Source organism: Gracilinanus agilis, chromosome 1 (assembly GCF_016433145.1).
Source record: "Gracilinanus agilis isolate LMUSP501 chromosome 1, AgileGrace, whole genome shotgun sequence".
NCBI lineage: Eukaryota > Metazoa > Chordata > Mammalia > Didelphimorphia > Didelphidae > Gracilinanus > Gracilinanus agilis.
This window is the reverse complement of record NC_058130.1, coordinates 275,021,029-275,039,210: the sequence shown is the minus strand read 5'-3', so window position 1 is coordinate 275,039,210 and position 18,182 is coordinate 275,021,029. Positions and strand designations below refer to the sequence as shown.

Here is an 18,182-nt window from a genome sequence, read left to right as displayed (position 1 = left end):
GAACAAACTGTGGTATATGCGGGTGATGGAATACTATTGTGCTAAAAGGAATAATAAACTGGAGAAGTTCCAGGCGAACTGGAGAGACCTCCGGGAACTGATGCAGAGCGAAAGGAGCAGAGCCAGAAGAACTCTATACACAGAGACTGACATACTGTGGTAAAATTGAATGTAATGGACCTCTGTACCAGCAGCAATACAATGACCCAGTACAATTCTGAGGGATTTATGGTAAAGATGCTACCCACATTCAGAGGAAGGACTGCAGGAGAGGAAACATATAAGAAAAACAACTGCTTGAACGCATGGGTCGGGGTGGACATGATTGAGGGTGTGTACTCGAAACTACCACACCAATGCAACTACCAACACTTTGGAAATTGGTCTTGATCAAGGACACATGACAAAACTAGTGGAAATGCGCATCGGCCATGGGTGGAGGGAGTGCGGGGGGGGGGGGTTGAAGGGGAAAGATGGAGCATGAATCATGTAACCATGTTAAAAATGAATATTAATAAATGTTAAAAAAAAAGCAAGGGAGGGGGGCAATGAATAGACCTTAAAGAAAAATAAGAGGTAAACAAGAAGGCAGTGGGTGGGGAAGAAAGCAAAATAAGGGTGGGTAAAGGGAAGACTGATTAAAAGCAAAACACTGGTGTAAAAGGAAATAGTGAAAAAAGAAATGGCAGGACTAAAAAAGGAAATCAAAATGATGGGGAATACATAGGTTGTAATCATAACTTTGAATGTGAAAGGGATGAACTCACCCATAAAAAGGAAGCAGATAGCAGAGTGGATTAGAAACCAAAATCCATATGTTGTCTACAAGAAAAACACTTGAGGCAGGTAGACACACACAGGGTAAAGGTGAAAGGCTAGAGCAAAAAAATTAATTGGGCATCTACTGAGAAAATGAAGGCAGGAGTTGCAATCATTATATCTGACAAATCCAAAGTAAAAATAGATCTGATTAAAAGAGATAGGGAAGGTAATTAAATACTTATAAAAGGCAGTTCAGACAATGAAGAAATAGTAGTACTCAACATGTATGCACCAAATGTATAGCATCCAGATTTTTAAAGGAGAAACTATTGGTGCTTAAGGAGGAAATAGATAGTAAAACTATACTAGTGAGCAACCTGAACCTTCCTCTATGAGATCTAGATAAATCAAACAAAAAAATAAATAAGAAAGAGGTAAGAGATATGAATGAAATCTTAGAAAAATTAGAGTTAATATGTAGATAAAATAAATTATGTGAAGAAAAATAAATAGGGACAAAAAGGAATACACCCTCTTTTCAGCAGCACATGGTACATTCACAAAGATTGACTATGTAATAGGGCATAAAAATTGCAAAAAAACAAGAAGGAGAAGCGCTTAAAGTGGCGGGCGCGGGCGCGGGAGTGGGGTTGGAGCCAGGGCTGAGGCGACCCCCCTCAGCAGATCATGCCCAGGGTGCCTGTGGCGGCGGCTGCAGGGGGGAAGTGACTGGGCGTTGCAGGCGCGAGGGATGATGCAGTTTCCAGTTACAACCCAGGGATCACAACGAACACAACCGCCACAGAAGCATTATGGCATTACCTCTCCCATCAGTTTAGCGGCCCCCAAAGAGACAGACTGCATACTCACACAGAAACTAATTGAAACCCTAAAGCCCTTTGGGGTTTTTGAAGAGGAAGAGGAACTGCAGCACAGGATTTTAATTTTGGGAAAATTAAATAACCTGGTAAAAGAATGGATACGGGAAATCAGTGAAAGCAAGAATCTTCCACAGTCTGTAATTGAAAATGTTGGAGGAAAAAGTTTTACATTTGGATCCTACAGATTAGGAGTTCATACAAAAGGTTCTGATATTGATGCATTGTGTGTTGCACCAAGACATGTTGACCGAAGTGACTTTTTCACCTCATTCTATGAAAAATTGAAGCTACAGGAAGAAGTAAAAGATTTAAGGGCTGTTGAAGAGGCATTTGTACCAGTTATCAAGGTATGTTTTGATGGTATAGAGATTGATATTTTGTTTGCAAGATTATCACTGCAGACTATTCCTGAAGATTTGAACCTTCGTGATGACAGTCTACTAAAAAATTTAGATATTAGATGCATAAGAAGTCTTAATGGTTGCAGGGTAACCGATGAAATTTTACATCTAGTACCAAACATTGACAACTTCAGGTTAACTCTGAGAGCTATCAAACTTTGGGCCAAACGCCACAACATCTATTCCAATATATTAGGTTTCCTCGGTGGTGTTTCCTGGGCTATGCTAGTAGCAAGAACTTGCCAGCTTTATCCAAATGCAATAGCATCAACTCTTGTACATAAATTTTTCTAGGTATTTTCTAAATGGGAATGGCCAAATCCAGTGCTATTGAAACAACCAGAAGAATGCAATCTTAATTTGCCTGTATGGGACCCAAGGGTAAACCCCAGTGATAGGTACCATCTTATGCCTAAAATTACACCAGCATACCCACAACAGAATTCTACGTACAATGTGTCCGTTTCTACACAGATGGTCATGGTTGAGGAGTTTAAACAAGGTCTTGCTATCACAGATGAAATTTTGCTGAGTAAGGCAGAGTGGTCCAAACTTTTTGAAGCTCCCAACTTCTTTCAAAAGTACAAGTATGTATTTTAAGGCATGGCAGACATATTGCTTTTTAAAATATTTACACTGGTATATCTGTATATATGACACTTTTTGTTAGACAAACATTTCCATTAGAATTAGATTTGTGGATTTTTGTTTTCCTGTGAAACTCTTAATATTTAGAATAGTAAACACTTTTTTGATGATGTATTTCTCCCTATCTCCACCCTCCCATTTCTTCCTTTTCAAGAGACTATTTATCCTTCATAATTGGTTGCCAAATAATTTAAATAGTTTTCTTTAATGATGAAGACATCACTTAAATGAGTGGAAGTCATGTCAATGATTTGGCTAGAAGGACAAATGCTAAATATGTGGTTTTTCTACTAAATTTTAATACCTGAATATTGTAGGCCACTAGAATGGTATGTTATGATGATCAAAGAATTAAAAATTAACATTATTAGAGGGGAGAAGTTCTTGTAAAAAGTTTACAATTTACATGGGAAAGGATTACAGTTAACTTAAATTTGTAAAATTATATCTCACTGATTTGCTTAATACATAGCCGACTGTTGAGTATTTTCAGTAGGCTATGATAGATTATTACCCATCTTTATTTTTTTAATAATAAGGAAGTCCCTTCAAATATTTATAAGATGTTTTCCTAGGAGCCTAGAAGACCTAATATTTTTATATAAATGTTTAATGGTTTAATACCTTTTTAGTACAGGTCAGAAGCCTGTTTTTAATTGTATTTGATTTTGATGAAAATTGTAAGTTTTATAATAAATCTTACTTGGAAAAAAATTGCAAAAAAGAAGAAAACATTTGAAAGTGTTGGAATAAATGGGCCTTTCTTCAAAATAATAAGTAGCATTTATTTAAAACCAATAGCTAGTATCATCTAAAAAGGGGATAAGTTAGAAGACTTCACAATAACAGCAGGAATAAATAAAGGATGTGCATTATCATGACAAAACACTTTTCACACAAGTCAAATTAGATCTAAACAGCTGGAAAAATATTAATTCTCATGAGTAGGAAGAGCTAATATAAAGAAAATGACAATCCTACCTAAATTAACTTGCTTATTAAGTGTCAAACCTATATAAGTTACAAAAACATTTTTATAGAATTAGAAAAAAATTATAACAAATTTCATCTGGAAGAACAAAAGATCAAGAATATCAAGGGAACTAATTTGGAAAAAATGTCAATGTTGGTCACCTAGTAGTACTAGATATCAAACTTTACTATAAAGCAGTGATCATCAAAAAATATGGTACTGGCTTTAAAATAGAGGGTAGATCAATTAAATAGATTTGGGGTAAATGTCCTCAGTAAGGTAGTGTTCAATACACTCAAAGATCCAAACTTTTGTGACAAGAATCCACTATTTGGCAAACCTGATAGGAAAATTGGAAAAGAGTATGGGAAAAATTAGGTTTAGATCAATATCTGATACCCTATAGCAAGATAAATTAGAAAATTGTAAATGACTTAAACATAAAGAGAGAAAATATAAGTAAATTAGGGGAACATAGAATAGTATACCTGTCAGATCTATGGGAAAGGTCCCCAAGACAAAGCAAGAGATAGTGAACATTACATGATGTAAAATTAATAATTTCAATTATTAAATTTAAAAGCTTTTATACAAACAAAACCAATGCAGCCAGAATTAGAAAGGAAGCCACATACTGGGAAAAATGTATAACAAGATTCTCTGACAAAGGTCTAATTTCTGAAATGTGTAAGGAATTAAGTTACATGTATAAGAAATCAAGCCATCCCCCATGAATAGGCATTTTCAGATGAAGAAAACAAAACTATCTATAATCACATGAAAGGTTTCTAAATCCCTCCTGATTAGAGAAATGCAAATTAAAACAACTCTGAGATACTATTTCACAACTAGTAGAGTGGTCAATATGATTGATAGTAAAAGAAAATAATAAAGGTTGGAGGGAATATGGCAACATTGAGACAGCAATGCATTGTGAGTGGAGTTGTGAATTGATACAACCATTCTAGAAGGCAATTTTGAATTATGTCCAAATAGCTTTGATTTTTTTTAAACCCTTACCTTCCATCTTGGAGTCAATAGAAGTTACTGTTAAGTTACTATTAAGTTATGTTGTGAGGAAGATTATTTAGTTATTAGTATTAGTATTAGTATTAGACCTAGCAAGAAGGGCCTGGAGAATTCCAAAATGGAATGGGGAAGCAGGAAGTGGCACTGACTCTCTGAGAAGGACTCCATGGTGGTTGAGACAAGTAGTAACTGATTTCCTGGGACAGAGCTTGTGGAGTTGCACCCTGATTCCCTGGGATCCTGGAGTGTGGTGAAGGTTGGAAGCAGAGGACATCTATCCTGCATGACAGCACTGAGTAGGGAGTGATCTGTGATCTGGTGGACAGCTTGCAGACTTCCCCTCCCTACTGGGCTACTTTGGACCATCAGTTCTGGAGGAATTGGTTCTTGGCATCCTGAAAACATCTCTGGACTCTACTGTGAGGATTCCCACTTGTCCTGTTATTCTCTGGGCCCTGCCTGGCTTAGGTCTTAGTTTAACGTAGTCAAGTCTTTCCCCTATCCCTGTGGTTTGTCCTTAGCATGTAAGTGTAGAATCCTTTATTCACATCCTTTATTATTGTTTCCCTCAATTAAACTGTTATAAACCTTTGCCTTTTGTCTGCTGCGTCCATAGGCCCTTGCCTAGGTGGACTAAGTGACTGTTGGGGCTAACTGCCATTTCTTTCAACAGTCACCTCCTTGCCATTAAAACCTGGTCTCCCTACCTTGTTTGGTCCTGTCCATCTGTCAATCCTGTCTCCCTCACCCCAGTGTGAACCCACAGATAATATTCGTTAACTTCCCTGGTAATCCTCCATTACAGTTATAAGTCTATTAAGTTACTGTGTATTAGAATATTAAGGGCTAGGCAATGGGGATGAAGTGACTCTCCCAGGGTCACACAGCTAGGAAGTGTCTGAGGCCAGATTTGAAGGTAGGACCTCCTGTCTCTAGGCCTGGCTCTCAATCCACTAAGCCACCCAACTGCACCCCCAATAGCTTTGAAAGACACTTTTTGACCAGCAATACCCACTACTAGGTTTGTACTCAAAAGAGAGTTTATGTCATTATTGCCATTTTCTTGCAGTTGTGTCTATGAGAAATTTTTCTCTGTTGTGTAATTTACATATACATATACATCAGCATTGCTTTATATTATTGCTTGGATGATAAAACAAAATCTCCACATTGAAATTATGACTGTGTATAATGGGTAACTGACTCATTGTTTTAGCCTTATGCAGAAATTTTTGTTGCCTATCATCAATAATCACTTTTTTGTGCCTTTCCATGTAATCTTATGATAGTTGTAGCTGGAGTTTTTATAGAACCTCTGCACTAAGCAAGGCCTGGATGCCTTGTTGATCCACAAGGATTGTATTCATCTCAGGATTAGAAAAGCTAGATTTCCCCATCCTTCCCCTTTTATCCAATCCTCTTTACTCTCTCAGTTCTGCTTTAAGTCAGCTAAGTAGAAAAGATAGGTCATTGTGCACATAAAAGATTATCAAAAGAACTCGTGACATTTAAAACATGCACATCACTGAAAAATCACTTTTAGTGACTTACTAGAAAACATTTCCTTAAGTTATAAAGAGTACCCAGTTCTGTTAACTTTGTCTGACCCCAAATTGTGTATTGATTCCTGAAAATATTTTCATTTGAAAAAGATCCCAAGGAATCATATAAAGTGTGACATTTTTCTAGTCTCTCTCTGTAGATGATTAAATTGGTATCTATTTTTTGGCCCTGACTTTTATTCAACAAATTCTCTCTGTATCTTAATGGGAGAAATCAAATGACACAAGCTTACTTCATACATGGATTTTTCTGATACAAAAGCAAATACAAACCAAGGATGTTTATAGCCTAGCCACAATTCAAATGCTGCAAGAATTATTCTTTTTTTATCTAAGAAGTTAGTTAGATAAGCAAACAGCAGTTTTTTAAAAATGACTTCATGGGAGAGGGGGAGCTTTTAAGTTAAACCTTAACACTCGTTACCAACTACTTCATTTTTTGTACATGTGAAAAGATAGGATAGGACCCTAATGAATTCAAATTCAAGGTCTGTGATGTGGAAAACTGAAAAACTAGAAAACTGAAAAAAATAGATAATTTATATTTTGAAACAAAGGGATAAAAATATTTCATATATTACATTAATGCAATGAGATGTTTTGCAAGTAAAACATCACATTTGACAGTCATGCTGCTTTTAATTCAACAAAATATACGACCTTATAAGGTAATGTGTTGTCTATTCCTGGACACCTTTGAGCAGAAACTAGTTCACCACTCATAAAAGACAATTTTCATTCTTTTGGATTTTGTTGTATTTGACAATCTGTGAGATAGTTTCCAACTAAAAATTGATTATTTGTGTGTGCACGTGTGTGTGTGTGTGTGTGCAAAGAAAACAATAGAAGAGAATAACTTGTAGTCATATATCATACAAATTCCTCTTCATGTACAAATGTGAAAATGTGACTCAGCACACTCAGCAGGAGTAGTGGTAGCACCACAATCAATTGGTATTTTCTTTAGACTTTTCTTTCCTACATCCTCACTAGAACTTCACAAAAATCTTTTGAGATTGCTACTACATGTATTATTTTTTCCATTTTGCAAATGAGGAAACTAAGACGAAGAAAGCATAGATACGTTTTCCATTGTAACAGCCAGCAAATATTAATATTTTGATTGAAACTCAGGTCTCAATGACTCAAGGTCCAATACTCTGTCTACCATGCCCCTTGGTCTCTAATTGGTTAGATAAAATGGGCATATAGAGATAATGAGATAAAAATAGATATAATCAAGGGAGATGATATAGAATTGCACTCATCCATGTATATGCATAGATTACATACATATATACTCCCCTTTAAGCCACCTTCATCATCATTCAATGTATTATCAAGAATACATTGTTTTTTTCAGTATAAATAATCATGTCTTTTGGGCCAGGCCTAATTCATGTAATTCCAATGTTTAGGCTTGCAATTAATTAGAAGGCAATGAGAGATTCATATACTATAATTTTTTTTTAATTTGACAAATTAGAATGTGTAAAAAGATTGCAATTGCTAGGCCTCCACATTTACCATAGTAAGTGACCAGCTAGGCCACAAAGTTGTTCTTGAGGAATGAGAATTCCATTGAAACACTGACACTAATTCCCCATTGGTTGGGTCTTTTATGCCTCAGGCACAAGGAGCTTACTCAATGATGATTCTCAGCAGAATTCTTGCTCTCTTAAAGGGCAGTCAGCCAGCCCTACAGTTAAATAGGCATTGCTCTTACCTTACAATGGAATGAAAGATATTGATGTATTTGAAAGAACCGTTCTAAGTCTGAAAAAATCAATTAACCATATTAATGAAGGCCAGAATCTCTCTCTCACTGAAATGGATTAAATTGCCCTGTGCTTTGGAAAGGAGGGAGAGAGTTTAATCTTTAGTTTAGACAGAATTACTCTAAAGAGCTACTTTTAGCTATTGTGTGACACTTTGGTTCAAAGCACAATTCCTTGATTCGGGGATCTTTTTTGTCTTTTATGATTTGACAAATTCTGGATATTTCATAATTTATATAGGTAATAAATCATGATATTGATTAGTGTGAAGTAGAAATGTTGAAAGGAATTAATATCTTAATATGACTAAGAAAGCATTAATTTTAACTTTTTTTCTTTTAAGAAGGATGATTTTTTGCATGGTTATAGCAAAGTGTTACTGCTGTACATATTTTAGTGACTTTGTTACCCTAGCTGGAAGATTATGAACTAAAAGGGTTAATAAACATTTTGAAAATCAGTTCTCAAATACATTTCTGGAAAACAAAAACTTATAAAATAATCTGGACACTTCAGGGAAAGTAACATCTAGAAACAGCTTGCTGATCCTCTCCTTTGTAGACTTATAAATTTTAACCATCATCTAAAACAGTACTGCTCTAACAAATATTGAGATATCACACAGAGCTTATTTAGTTATATGCACTTTAAACCTCTTATCTTCATTTGCACTTCAAAGAAAAAATGAGTGTTTCATCAGTTCATATAAAGATGATTAGCAGAATTACTAGCAAAAGAACTAAATCCTCTGCCAATTTTTTTCTTTGGGAGATTTAAAAATTCTCATTTCCTTCAAGTTCAAAATAAAACACACACACACACACATATATACATATATGTTCCATTTATGTTACATATGAGTGCATATATGTAATAGATGTGTCTATCATGTATAGTATTATTTATGTATTATACATAATGTATCATTTTTCATTCATATAAGTGTACATGTGTATCCTTTTTCTTATTATTAATTCTAATCTACACATCTTTTAAGTGCATATTATTCATTATTCTGTTGAATAAAAGCTTTAAACTTTGATTAGCTGGATTTAGCATATAGGCAGTAAACATTTGATGTAAAACTCTTTAGACCTTCAATACTTGTTTTTGCTTCATACATTCCATTAAATTTTTATTGTTCCCTGTACTTTAATAAGGGCATTCAGTTTTTTTTTCTTGCCATTTACCCTTAGCCTGGGGTCCAGAATGCCCCTCATATCTACCTTTCCTTCCTTGCTTCAAAAACCAAGGAAAATAAAAAGAATGGTTGAAAAAGTTAAAAATAAAATTACAGTTCATTGGAATATTTGTAACATTTTATTAAAATATTTCAATATTTCTTCAAATATTTTAATATTTCTTCATACTTCACCATATTCTGTTGATGAGTCTGAAGAGCATTCATATAAGCCAAGGATTATTTGGTTAAGGTATCTGTTCCCTGCATCCATTTAAATCAACTTTGTAGCATATAATGAGAAATGAAAAATTCTACTTATTGGTCTCATATATATTTTATTTTAAATTTTTAATCATTTATTAATATTCATTTTTAACATGGTTACATGATTCATGCTCCTACTTTTCATATAGATTTTTAATGTGAAAACCTATGACATTATCATGAACATGTGGTTACTTTGAATTACAGGGAGGTATGTTGTCATAGACTCTCGGGAGAAAGAAATGATTCTATAACCCTCTGAATTTATTGGACCTAATGATTTTAAAATGAAATGGTGGTGTGCTGTATAAAACCATTTTGTTCAGAGAACACTTTAGAGGAATTCACAGTTACATATATTATATACATATACATATGTATATACATATGTGTTGTGTTTTTTTTTTCCACTAAGAGCTTTTCCTTCCCCCATTCCATGTTTTATTTCTGAGCAGTGTACAGTATGTTATAATAGCTTAATGACAGATCTGGGCAAAAGAGGCATAACCTACTCCAATAAAGCAATCTATAGATAGCAATAAAATGTTTAAAGGGAGATAAATGCCTTCCAGAAAACTTCTCCCCAAATAAAGCAAAACACTTAAAAAAGAAAATAATAATATGTTTAGAACACTGGAAAAGATCAATTAATATTCAAAATGAGGGGCTATGGAGAGAATATAGAAACTTTACTTCTAAAGTGACTAAAATGGAGGACTAGCACTGTTGGAAAAAGAATGGTCTGCTAATCAATAGAAGCATCTGACTGGACTTAGTAGGTCTATACACATAAGTACTTTCCTATCTTTGATCCCCTATAATCTTAAAGTGGCATTCTGAAAATGAGCCCCACTCCTCACCCCTGACCACATCCAACCTTCTTTACAGGGGAAAACATAGTCCTCACCATAGATCAATGTATTGACTTTTTGAAACATATCAATTCCATATGAGTTTAGGTAGTGTCATTTTTTTTTTTGAGACTCTGAGGACTCCTGGTTAAGTTGAATAATGAGATTTTGGAATTCTTGGGAGAGTATGTGCTCAAGTACTAAGAAGTAACATCAACCTCAAAGCCTCTCCTATTGATTTAAAATTGTACAATCATTACTAATATCATGTGCCACGTACTTTGTCACATCTCTTAACAATCCATGGATATAGATATAGTATGGATAGAATCCATATGCGTGTGGATTCTAGGATCTTATTGGACCATGAAAAATAATTATAATAACTTTTCTAAATGATAGTCATTTGAATGCATAGCTCTCATTTCCTCTTGAAGTCAAGTTATGTCATCTCACATTTATTAAGTGCTTTCTAAGTTCCAGGAGCTCTGCTAAGCTCTGAGGATACAAAGAGTTCTTGACATCAGTGAGCTCACAATCTAATTTATTTTCCTATGTATTTTCTTCTCCACACAATCTTAAATCTTGAAGCCCCAAAGTTGTAGGGTACCAAAATGGCTCTCCTCCTGGGATCAAATTCTAGTTTGTGCAAAGTTTAATACAAAATTGTTACAGATTAGTTTGTCTGGGACAAACCAGTAACTCTAGTGCTAGTACCTCTCTTGTTCTGGACAGTAGACATCTGGATACAATCTTAGCTTTTGTTAGTTTCTTAAGCAATTTTGGTACATGCTGAACTACTCAAAAATTGTTGCCTAGCCATTTCTGTACTTGTACATTTTAATTACATGAACTTATGTCTAGGATATAAAATTTAGTTTTTGTAAAAGTAGTGTTCCTTTTTGTACATCCTAATTTATTGGTTTTTTTTTGCATCCCTGTTAATTCATCTAAGAAATAAGCATATGTATGTGTCACTTGAAAATTTAAATGTTTTATATGTGTTTCTTCCAAGATTCCTAGACAGTTAATTATCTCTTATCCAGTTAATCAAAAAGAAGTCAAGTATATAAGCAACATATGATGCAATATTTTATTATATTTATCACTTTAATATCTAACTAAGCTAAGTTAGACTAGAAATTTCTTCTCACTGGGAGGAAACACATTAATTCAAATGGAATTATTCTTAAATTATCCACTAGAAGGAATTTAGCTTTTCCATTCATTTGTCAAAAAATAAACATGTGTTGAGGGTTTGCCGTAGTCAAGGCACTATAGATAATATAAAGAAATATTAAGTATATTTGGTCTCAATTTAAAAGTCAATATTTCATTATCAATAAAATAGAAATAATTATACCTATATTGCCTACCTTGACAGATAATTAAGGTTATTATGGATTAAATGAGCTGAATCTTTGCAAATGTTGAGATGGTATATAAATTGAAGTTATCAAATGTTATTATAATTTATTTGGCCATATTATATGTATACATATGTGCTTGCATTCATATAAAGATCCATGTATATGTGTACATGCTCAAGTATGCATGTAGATATTTTGCAGATATGTATGTGCATATGCATATAGTATTCTACAAGTCACAGTTCAACTATTCATACATGTACATGCATACATATATATAGACACACATACATGTGTGTCTATATATACATACTAACACAAGTAAAAAGGTATAAAAAGATGAAAAGATAACTGCTGATGCAAAAGAATATGTCTGAAGGCCATGCAGAGTGCTGGAAAGAGCACTGGTTGTAAACTTAAGATCTGTTTCAAAATCCATGTTTAATGGGGTATCTTTTTTCAAGCCAGCTATCTCCTTTGAAATTCAATTTCTTTGTCTATAAAATTAAGGAGAAGAGTGAAGTAGTCTCTAAGATACTATAACTGTTAAATGAATGGCACCATCATTAAGTGTGGTAGGATTTTAGAAGATATCACTGTAGGGTGGGATAATGAGGGAAGACTTGGCAGAGAAGGGGGTCTTAATACATACACAGGTGTAGAGAAGTGAAGAATATACAGGCAAAAAGTCATAGAAAAAGTAACAGTAGTACATTCAAATCAATTGTATTTCTCCTGAATGGAAATGAGCCCTTTTATAAGACAAGTCAGACTAGACAATGGCTACTCCTTCCCTTCTCATCTATTTTTGAGTTTGATTCATTCTCAGTTTATAAATCATAGTTTTCTATGAACATTTTACTAGACTTCAGTATACCTCATCCCAACCAATCAATTAATGAACTTTTATTAAACTTTTGTTTTATATCAAACACAGGGGATAAAAATATTATGAATGAAATCATTCCTACTCACAGGTATCTTATTTTATATTCTAAACTGGAAAATATGTTTATAAATACAGGGTACATACACATTTATAAATACTAGCTATATATATATATACACACATATATATATAAAGAGAATAAATGCATAATAGTTAGATACATGTTAGTTTGAGGGAATAACATTAATATTTTGAAGGGAATATCAAGAATGACTTCATGTGGAATTTGATTTGTATCTTTAAGGACAAAATTTATTCAGTAAGAAAGAGATGAGGAAGGACTACATTGCATAAATGAGGGATAAATAGTGGAAAGATAAGAAAAAGGATGATAAAGTAACTTGTTTGAGGAATAGAATGAAGGATGATTTATCAGGATCACAGAAAATAGGAGAGAAAGGAATGAAAACAAAAGATAAATTGAGGATAGGTTATAAAAGACTTTAAAAGGTAAAATGAGGAGTTTACATTTCTATCTTAAAGGTAATAGGGAGTCATATCACTTGATTGAGTTGAGAGTGGCTCATAAGACCAAAGCTTAAGGAACATCACTTTGGCAACATTAATGAAGTAGGGAAAAGGCTTAAGGTAAGGAAGTCTATTATTAGGTAGTACCAATCTAGGCAAGAGATAATGAGGGTCTGAAATAAGGTTGTAGCTGTGTTAGAAGAGAGGAGCATAAGATGCAAGAGATTATATGGAAGGGATAAAAAGCAAAATTCAGGAACTCTTCAAATATGTGAGTTGAAGGACAGAAGTGAGTGAGGAGCAGAAGATTACAACAAAGTTAAGAATGTGGAAGACTAGAGAATGGTGTCACCTCCAACATGAATAGGTAATTTTGACAGATGGTTGGTTATGTATGAAAGATAGTGCATTCTCTTTTTGACATAGTAGTTTCCAATGTCTCTGGCACCTGCAATATAAATAATTTACACTATGCTCATAAACCCACCACAATTTATTTACCTTTTGGAATACAAAATGAGTGAAGAGTTCAAGCAATTAGCTTTGCATTCTAAAATGTCTGTCATTGAATGCTTCTTAGAATCATTTTTATTCTTGTGTACCTTGAATATGAAAGGCATGTTATGGGAAAATAAAATTTTATTGTATCTGCATTCCAATTGTGAACAGGAAATCATAGTCCTTTTGTATATGTCCCCATTGAGAAATGTAAAGAATTCCTAACATCTAAAGAAGATAATAATACAACATGGATAATTGTTCCTTAGATTTATATGTCCATAAATTCCAGTGGACTGTGTTTTTAAAATTTTTAACATTTATTAAAGTTCAGAATTTATTATAACAGACTTAAAAAATTCATATGTACTTGTAACAAAACCTCCAAAATTTTATACAGTAAAAGATCTAAAATTTGTCTTCAAAGACCAAGCTTAATGAACCTTACATTTAAAACAATATAAAATATAAAACTCCATTCTTCATGATTACTAACTGCAACATTACAGTTATACCCAGATGGTTTTCTCACTATGACTTTCCCTTGTGGATATTATAAAGAGTTTCTTTCAGTAGTACCCTGAGCACAAGTGCAGGAAAAATCTTCATTTGCCATTTCACTATTTTTGTAACAGTTTAGAAGCTATCAAAGAATTCAAATGCCACACTTATTCCACACAGTTATGATGAGGGTATTATTTTCTACCATAGTAAATTGAATACTGAAAGCTATTTTGTCTCAAGATTCCAAATCAGCTTGAATGCCAGAAATGGAAGACCAACTTAAATGTATGAATAGGCAGTTCCTACCTTTAAAAGGAAAATAAAGTTCTCTTTATACGAAAGGTGTGGGTGGTTGTGATGATGTGCATGTGGGTTAGAAGAAGGGAGAAGGCAACTGTACCACAAGAGAAAGGAGGACTTTAAAAACTCAGAATGTCTGATTCTGAAACCTAACTTTGCCACTTACTACTTAGGTGACTTTGAAGAAGTCACTTGAACTCTCTCATCTTCAATTTTTCTCATCCTCTAAATAGGAATGATAAAAAGTTGTGCTAAGTAACTCACAGAATTCTAATGAGAAAAGCACTTTGATTGGTGTGCTTTACAAATTTAAGCTATCATTATTTTAGCTGCAGAGTAAGGATTTAACCATTTTTTGCCATAGTAAAGTAGGAATTCTATAAATCCCTTCTCAGTTAAAGCTTTTTGATTCATAACAATATATTCTTTGAAAAGGAAATAGGAAATTAAAAATCAGTTGTCCGAATATTCAAAAAATAAATTTCTTTAAAAATATTTAAGGAGAGGAAACATTTTTCTATTTATTTTACTTATTTCTTTTTTGCATTTAGATGAACTGTAAAAAAAAAAAGTCAAGGGAGTTGGAACACAAAAGATAGCTAAGTGAATGGTTCCAGAAAAGCCCAACTCCCTGACCAAGATATTTAATTATGCAGATTTCATAAACAAAAGCAAAAAGAAACACCACTGAGTTCCTCTATAACACAAAAAAGTACAACAGCACAGGGGATTTAGAGTCAATATATTTCAGGGTAAAAATATTCCAGGTTATGAAGTCTGAATTTGAGAACCTTTGAGAAGACCATATCCAGAAACATGGACAACTCCAGCATTATATATATAGAACAGTCTGAAAGCAGTAAAACCTCAATTCCCTCTTTTCTGAGTTAGGCCAAGCTATCATGGGTTGTGGAGTGGCAAGGAATATGATCAAGGAATTGAGCAAGAGCCTGCTCAGCAGATTTGTTCTAACTAGGATAAGTAATATGTAGAAGTATGAGAAAAGGGAATTTTTAAAAATCAGATTTCTGTAGGACCATATGTATGAGTCATCTTGGCCATATATTCATGTCTTACAAGTGAGTCTGATTACTAGTGAACTAACTTCTCTCAGTGATAATATGAATAGTTGTGAAGAAAGGCTCCCTATGTTTTTGCTGAAGGAAAACAATTTTTAATTACTATTCTGATGATTCAATCTCAATAAATCTTTTGGTTTTAGCAAATTCCAGACACACTCCAGACTTAGAGAAATGCAACTACAAAATCTTTATGAAATAAAAACAAATTGGACCAATGTTAATTACACATAACTAGGTAATGTTAATATAACTAAATTCATATTAATACAATTAATTTGTGTGCACATCTGATGCCATATTAATCAAATTACCAAAGTGTTTTTTTTTTGCGGGGGGACAAGGAATAATAATAAAATATATCTGGAAGAATAAGAAGAAAATACTCTTTGGGGAAATAATGAAGGAGGCAGAAGGACTGTATCACATCTCAAGTTATTCTATAAAGCAGGAAACCAAAAAATTGGTATTATTTACAATTTTAAAACACATTAATTAATGGAATGGAATAGCTAATTAAGACACAGAAGCAATCTATCCTTGTAGCACTGGAAAGATTGGGAAGTTGCTTGGTATACTACATTAAATTTCAAGCAATAATTTATACCATACTCAATAATAAGCTTCAAATGGATGCATGGAATAAATATTAAATGGTCATATCATTTAAAAATATGGAAAAGGAGAAGGAAAAGAGACATTCAAATTTCATCAGAATTAATTACTTGGGAAAATTTTTTTAATATGGTATCATTTTGTCACAGTCGTCTGTGTGTGAGTGAGTGTGTGTGTGTGTGTGTGTGTGTGTGTGTGTGATTTAGAATCTTAGCCTTTCACCAGTTTGAACTAGTTTGACTTGCTTCCCCCCCCCTTTCTTAGTTCTGTCATTTGAATGCTGGATTTCACGATATGTAAATGGGTTTTGTTTCTCTCTTTATTCTGTTACTTATAATTCTGTTACTTATAAATATGAAAAGTTAACTATGTGGAAAAGTTGTAGCCCATGAAGAGTACACTTCAATGATTATTAGACATATTGTAGCAGTTGTTGATATGGAAAAGTCAATAGCCTCTAGGATCATTCAATCTCAAAATTAAAAGAAAAAGAAAGGATTAATCATACTGAAGAGAAAAGGAAAGTGGGACTGAAAATGAATAACTTCAAGAAGAGATAAACTATTGTTAAATAGAGGACTAATCAATCTTCTTAAAAAAAAGCAAAGCCTTTGAGAAAGAGTTGGTGGTTGGTTGTTATTGATCCTTATTCAGTGTAAGAGCATAGCTTTTCTTGAAGTTGGAAGAATAATAGTTTTGTTTTGTTTTGTTTTAAATAGCTTCTAATCACTGCCATGAAGAAATAATTCTTGGCCTAGACAATACAATGACTTGAAAATTGAAGAATGGGAAAAAATATTTTTGCTGATGATACTTACTTTTTCAGGCAAAGTTATAACAAAATAATGGGCAGATATCAAGACAACCCTATAAAACATGATTATATGGATCAGAGTGTGACATATGTATTCAATTGTTTAAATCTTGCAGTGAGCTGGGGAATTTTAATGAGAGGTATGATGAAATAATGAATAGCAGAATTACTGTCAAATTACAGAAATCAAATCACTAAAATTATTATGCCCCATTATTCAGCTTTCTCAAAGCAAAATACAATGATTTCCTTCTGCTCATGATTATGTTGTATTGACTAAAGACCCTTCAATATTCATTATGCCTTCTTCTGGATCAATAATTCTCAAGTTGTGTTTTTGTACCATGGATGTCTTTGGCAATCTGATGAAGTTTGCATACCATTTTTTGAATATTTTTTGACCTCTTAAAATAAAATAGAATTGGGAGGGGCAGCTGGGTAGCTTAGTGGATTGAGAGTCAGGCCTAGAGATGGGAGGTCCAAGGTTCAAATCCAGCCTCAGACACTTCCCAGCTTTGTGACCCTGGGCAAGTCACTTCACCCCCATTGCCCACCCTTACCACTCTTCCACCTAGGAGCCAATACACAGAAGTTAAGGGTTTAAAAATGTAAAAAGATGAAATAAAATAAAATAGAATTAGGAAAAATTTGTCATATTGAAACAGATTTTAAAATATTTTAAGAAATAAAATATTTTTTAAATTATTTAAGAAATGAAATATTAAATTATTTGTGAATACAAGATTAAGAAAATCTGTCTTTCTTTAAATGAGATGCTGCATCTCACATTTTCAGATACTTTCATAAATAAATAAATAAATAAGATTTGCAACATTTGATTTTTCTTTAATTACTATAATGATTCTTGTATGAAAATGAGGAAGTGTAATAATCAGAGAAAGAAGTATTCAAGTAAACCGTGTTTTTGAGTGAGAAATTAAGCAAGGAATACAAACATACAAATATAAAAATAAGTAGGGATGTCAACAATGGTCACATAAGTAGCAACAAAACACATGCAAGGAAGAGCAAGCGATTGAGTGAACTGTATAAATCCTAGACAAAAAGACCACACTTTCTCCTTAGAGATCAATGATCTTTAATATGGATCCCAGATTGCCTGCAATGACATTCTATTCTTCCCAATCTGCTTCTCTGATCCAGAATATTAATTCAGTTTCAATTCCCTAACATGAAATCTCTCTCTCTCTCTCTCTCTCTCTCTCTCTCTCTCTCTCTCTCTCTCTCTCTCT

General features: G+C 33.4%; 1 protein-coding gene across 1 annotated transcript; it reads left to right on the top strand.

Moving 5' to 3' along the window:
* Nucleotides 1-1,516: 1,516 nt before the first annotated feature.
* LOC123231321 (poly(A) polymerase alpha-like) lies at nucleotides 1,517-2,399 on the top strand. Its single transcript, XM_044657584.1, has one exon. It carries the CDS (start codon nucleotides 1,517-1,519, stop codon nucleotides 2,336-2,338), a length of 822 nt encoding a protein of 273 aa, XP_044513519.1. The 3' UTR covers nucleotides 2,339-2,399.
* The last annotated feature ends 15,783 nt before the right edge of the window (nucleotides 2,400-18,182 follow it).

Bases quoted from the DNA above. Each gene is read 5' to 3' on its own strand.
- LOC123231321 (XM_044657584.1), top strand. From the start codon at position 1,517: ATGCAGTTTCCAGTTACAACCCAGGGATCACAACGAACACAACCGCCA.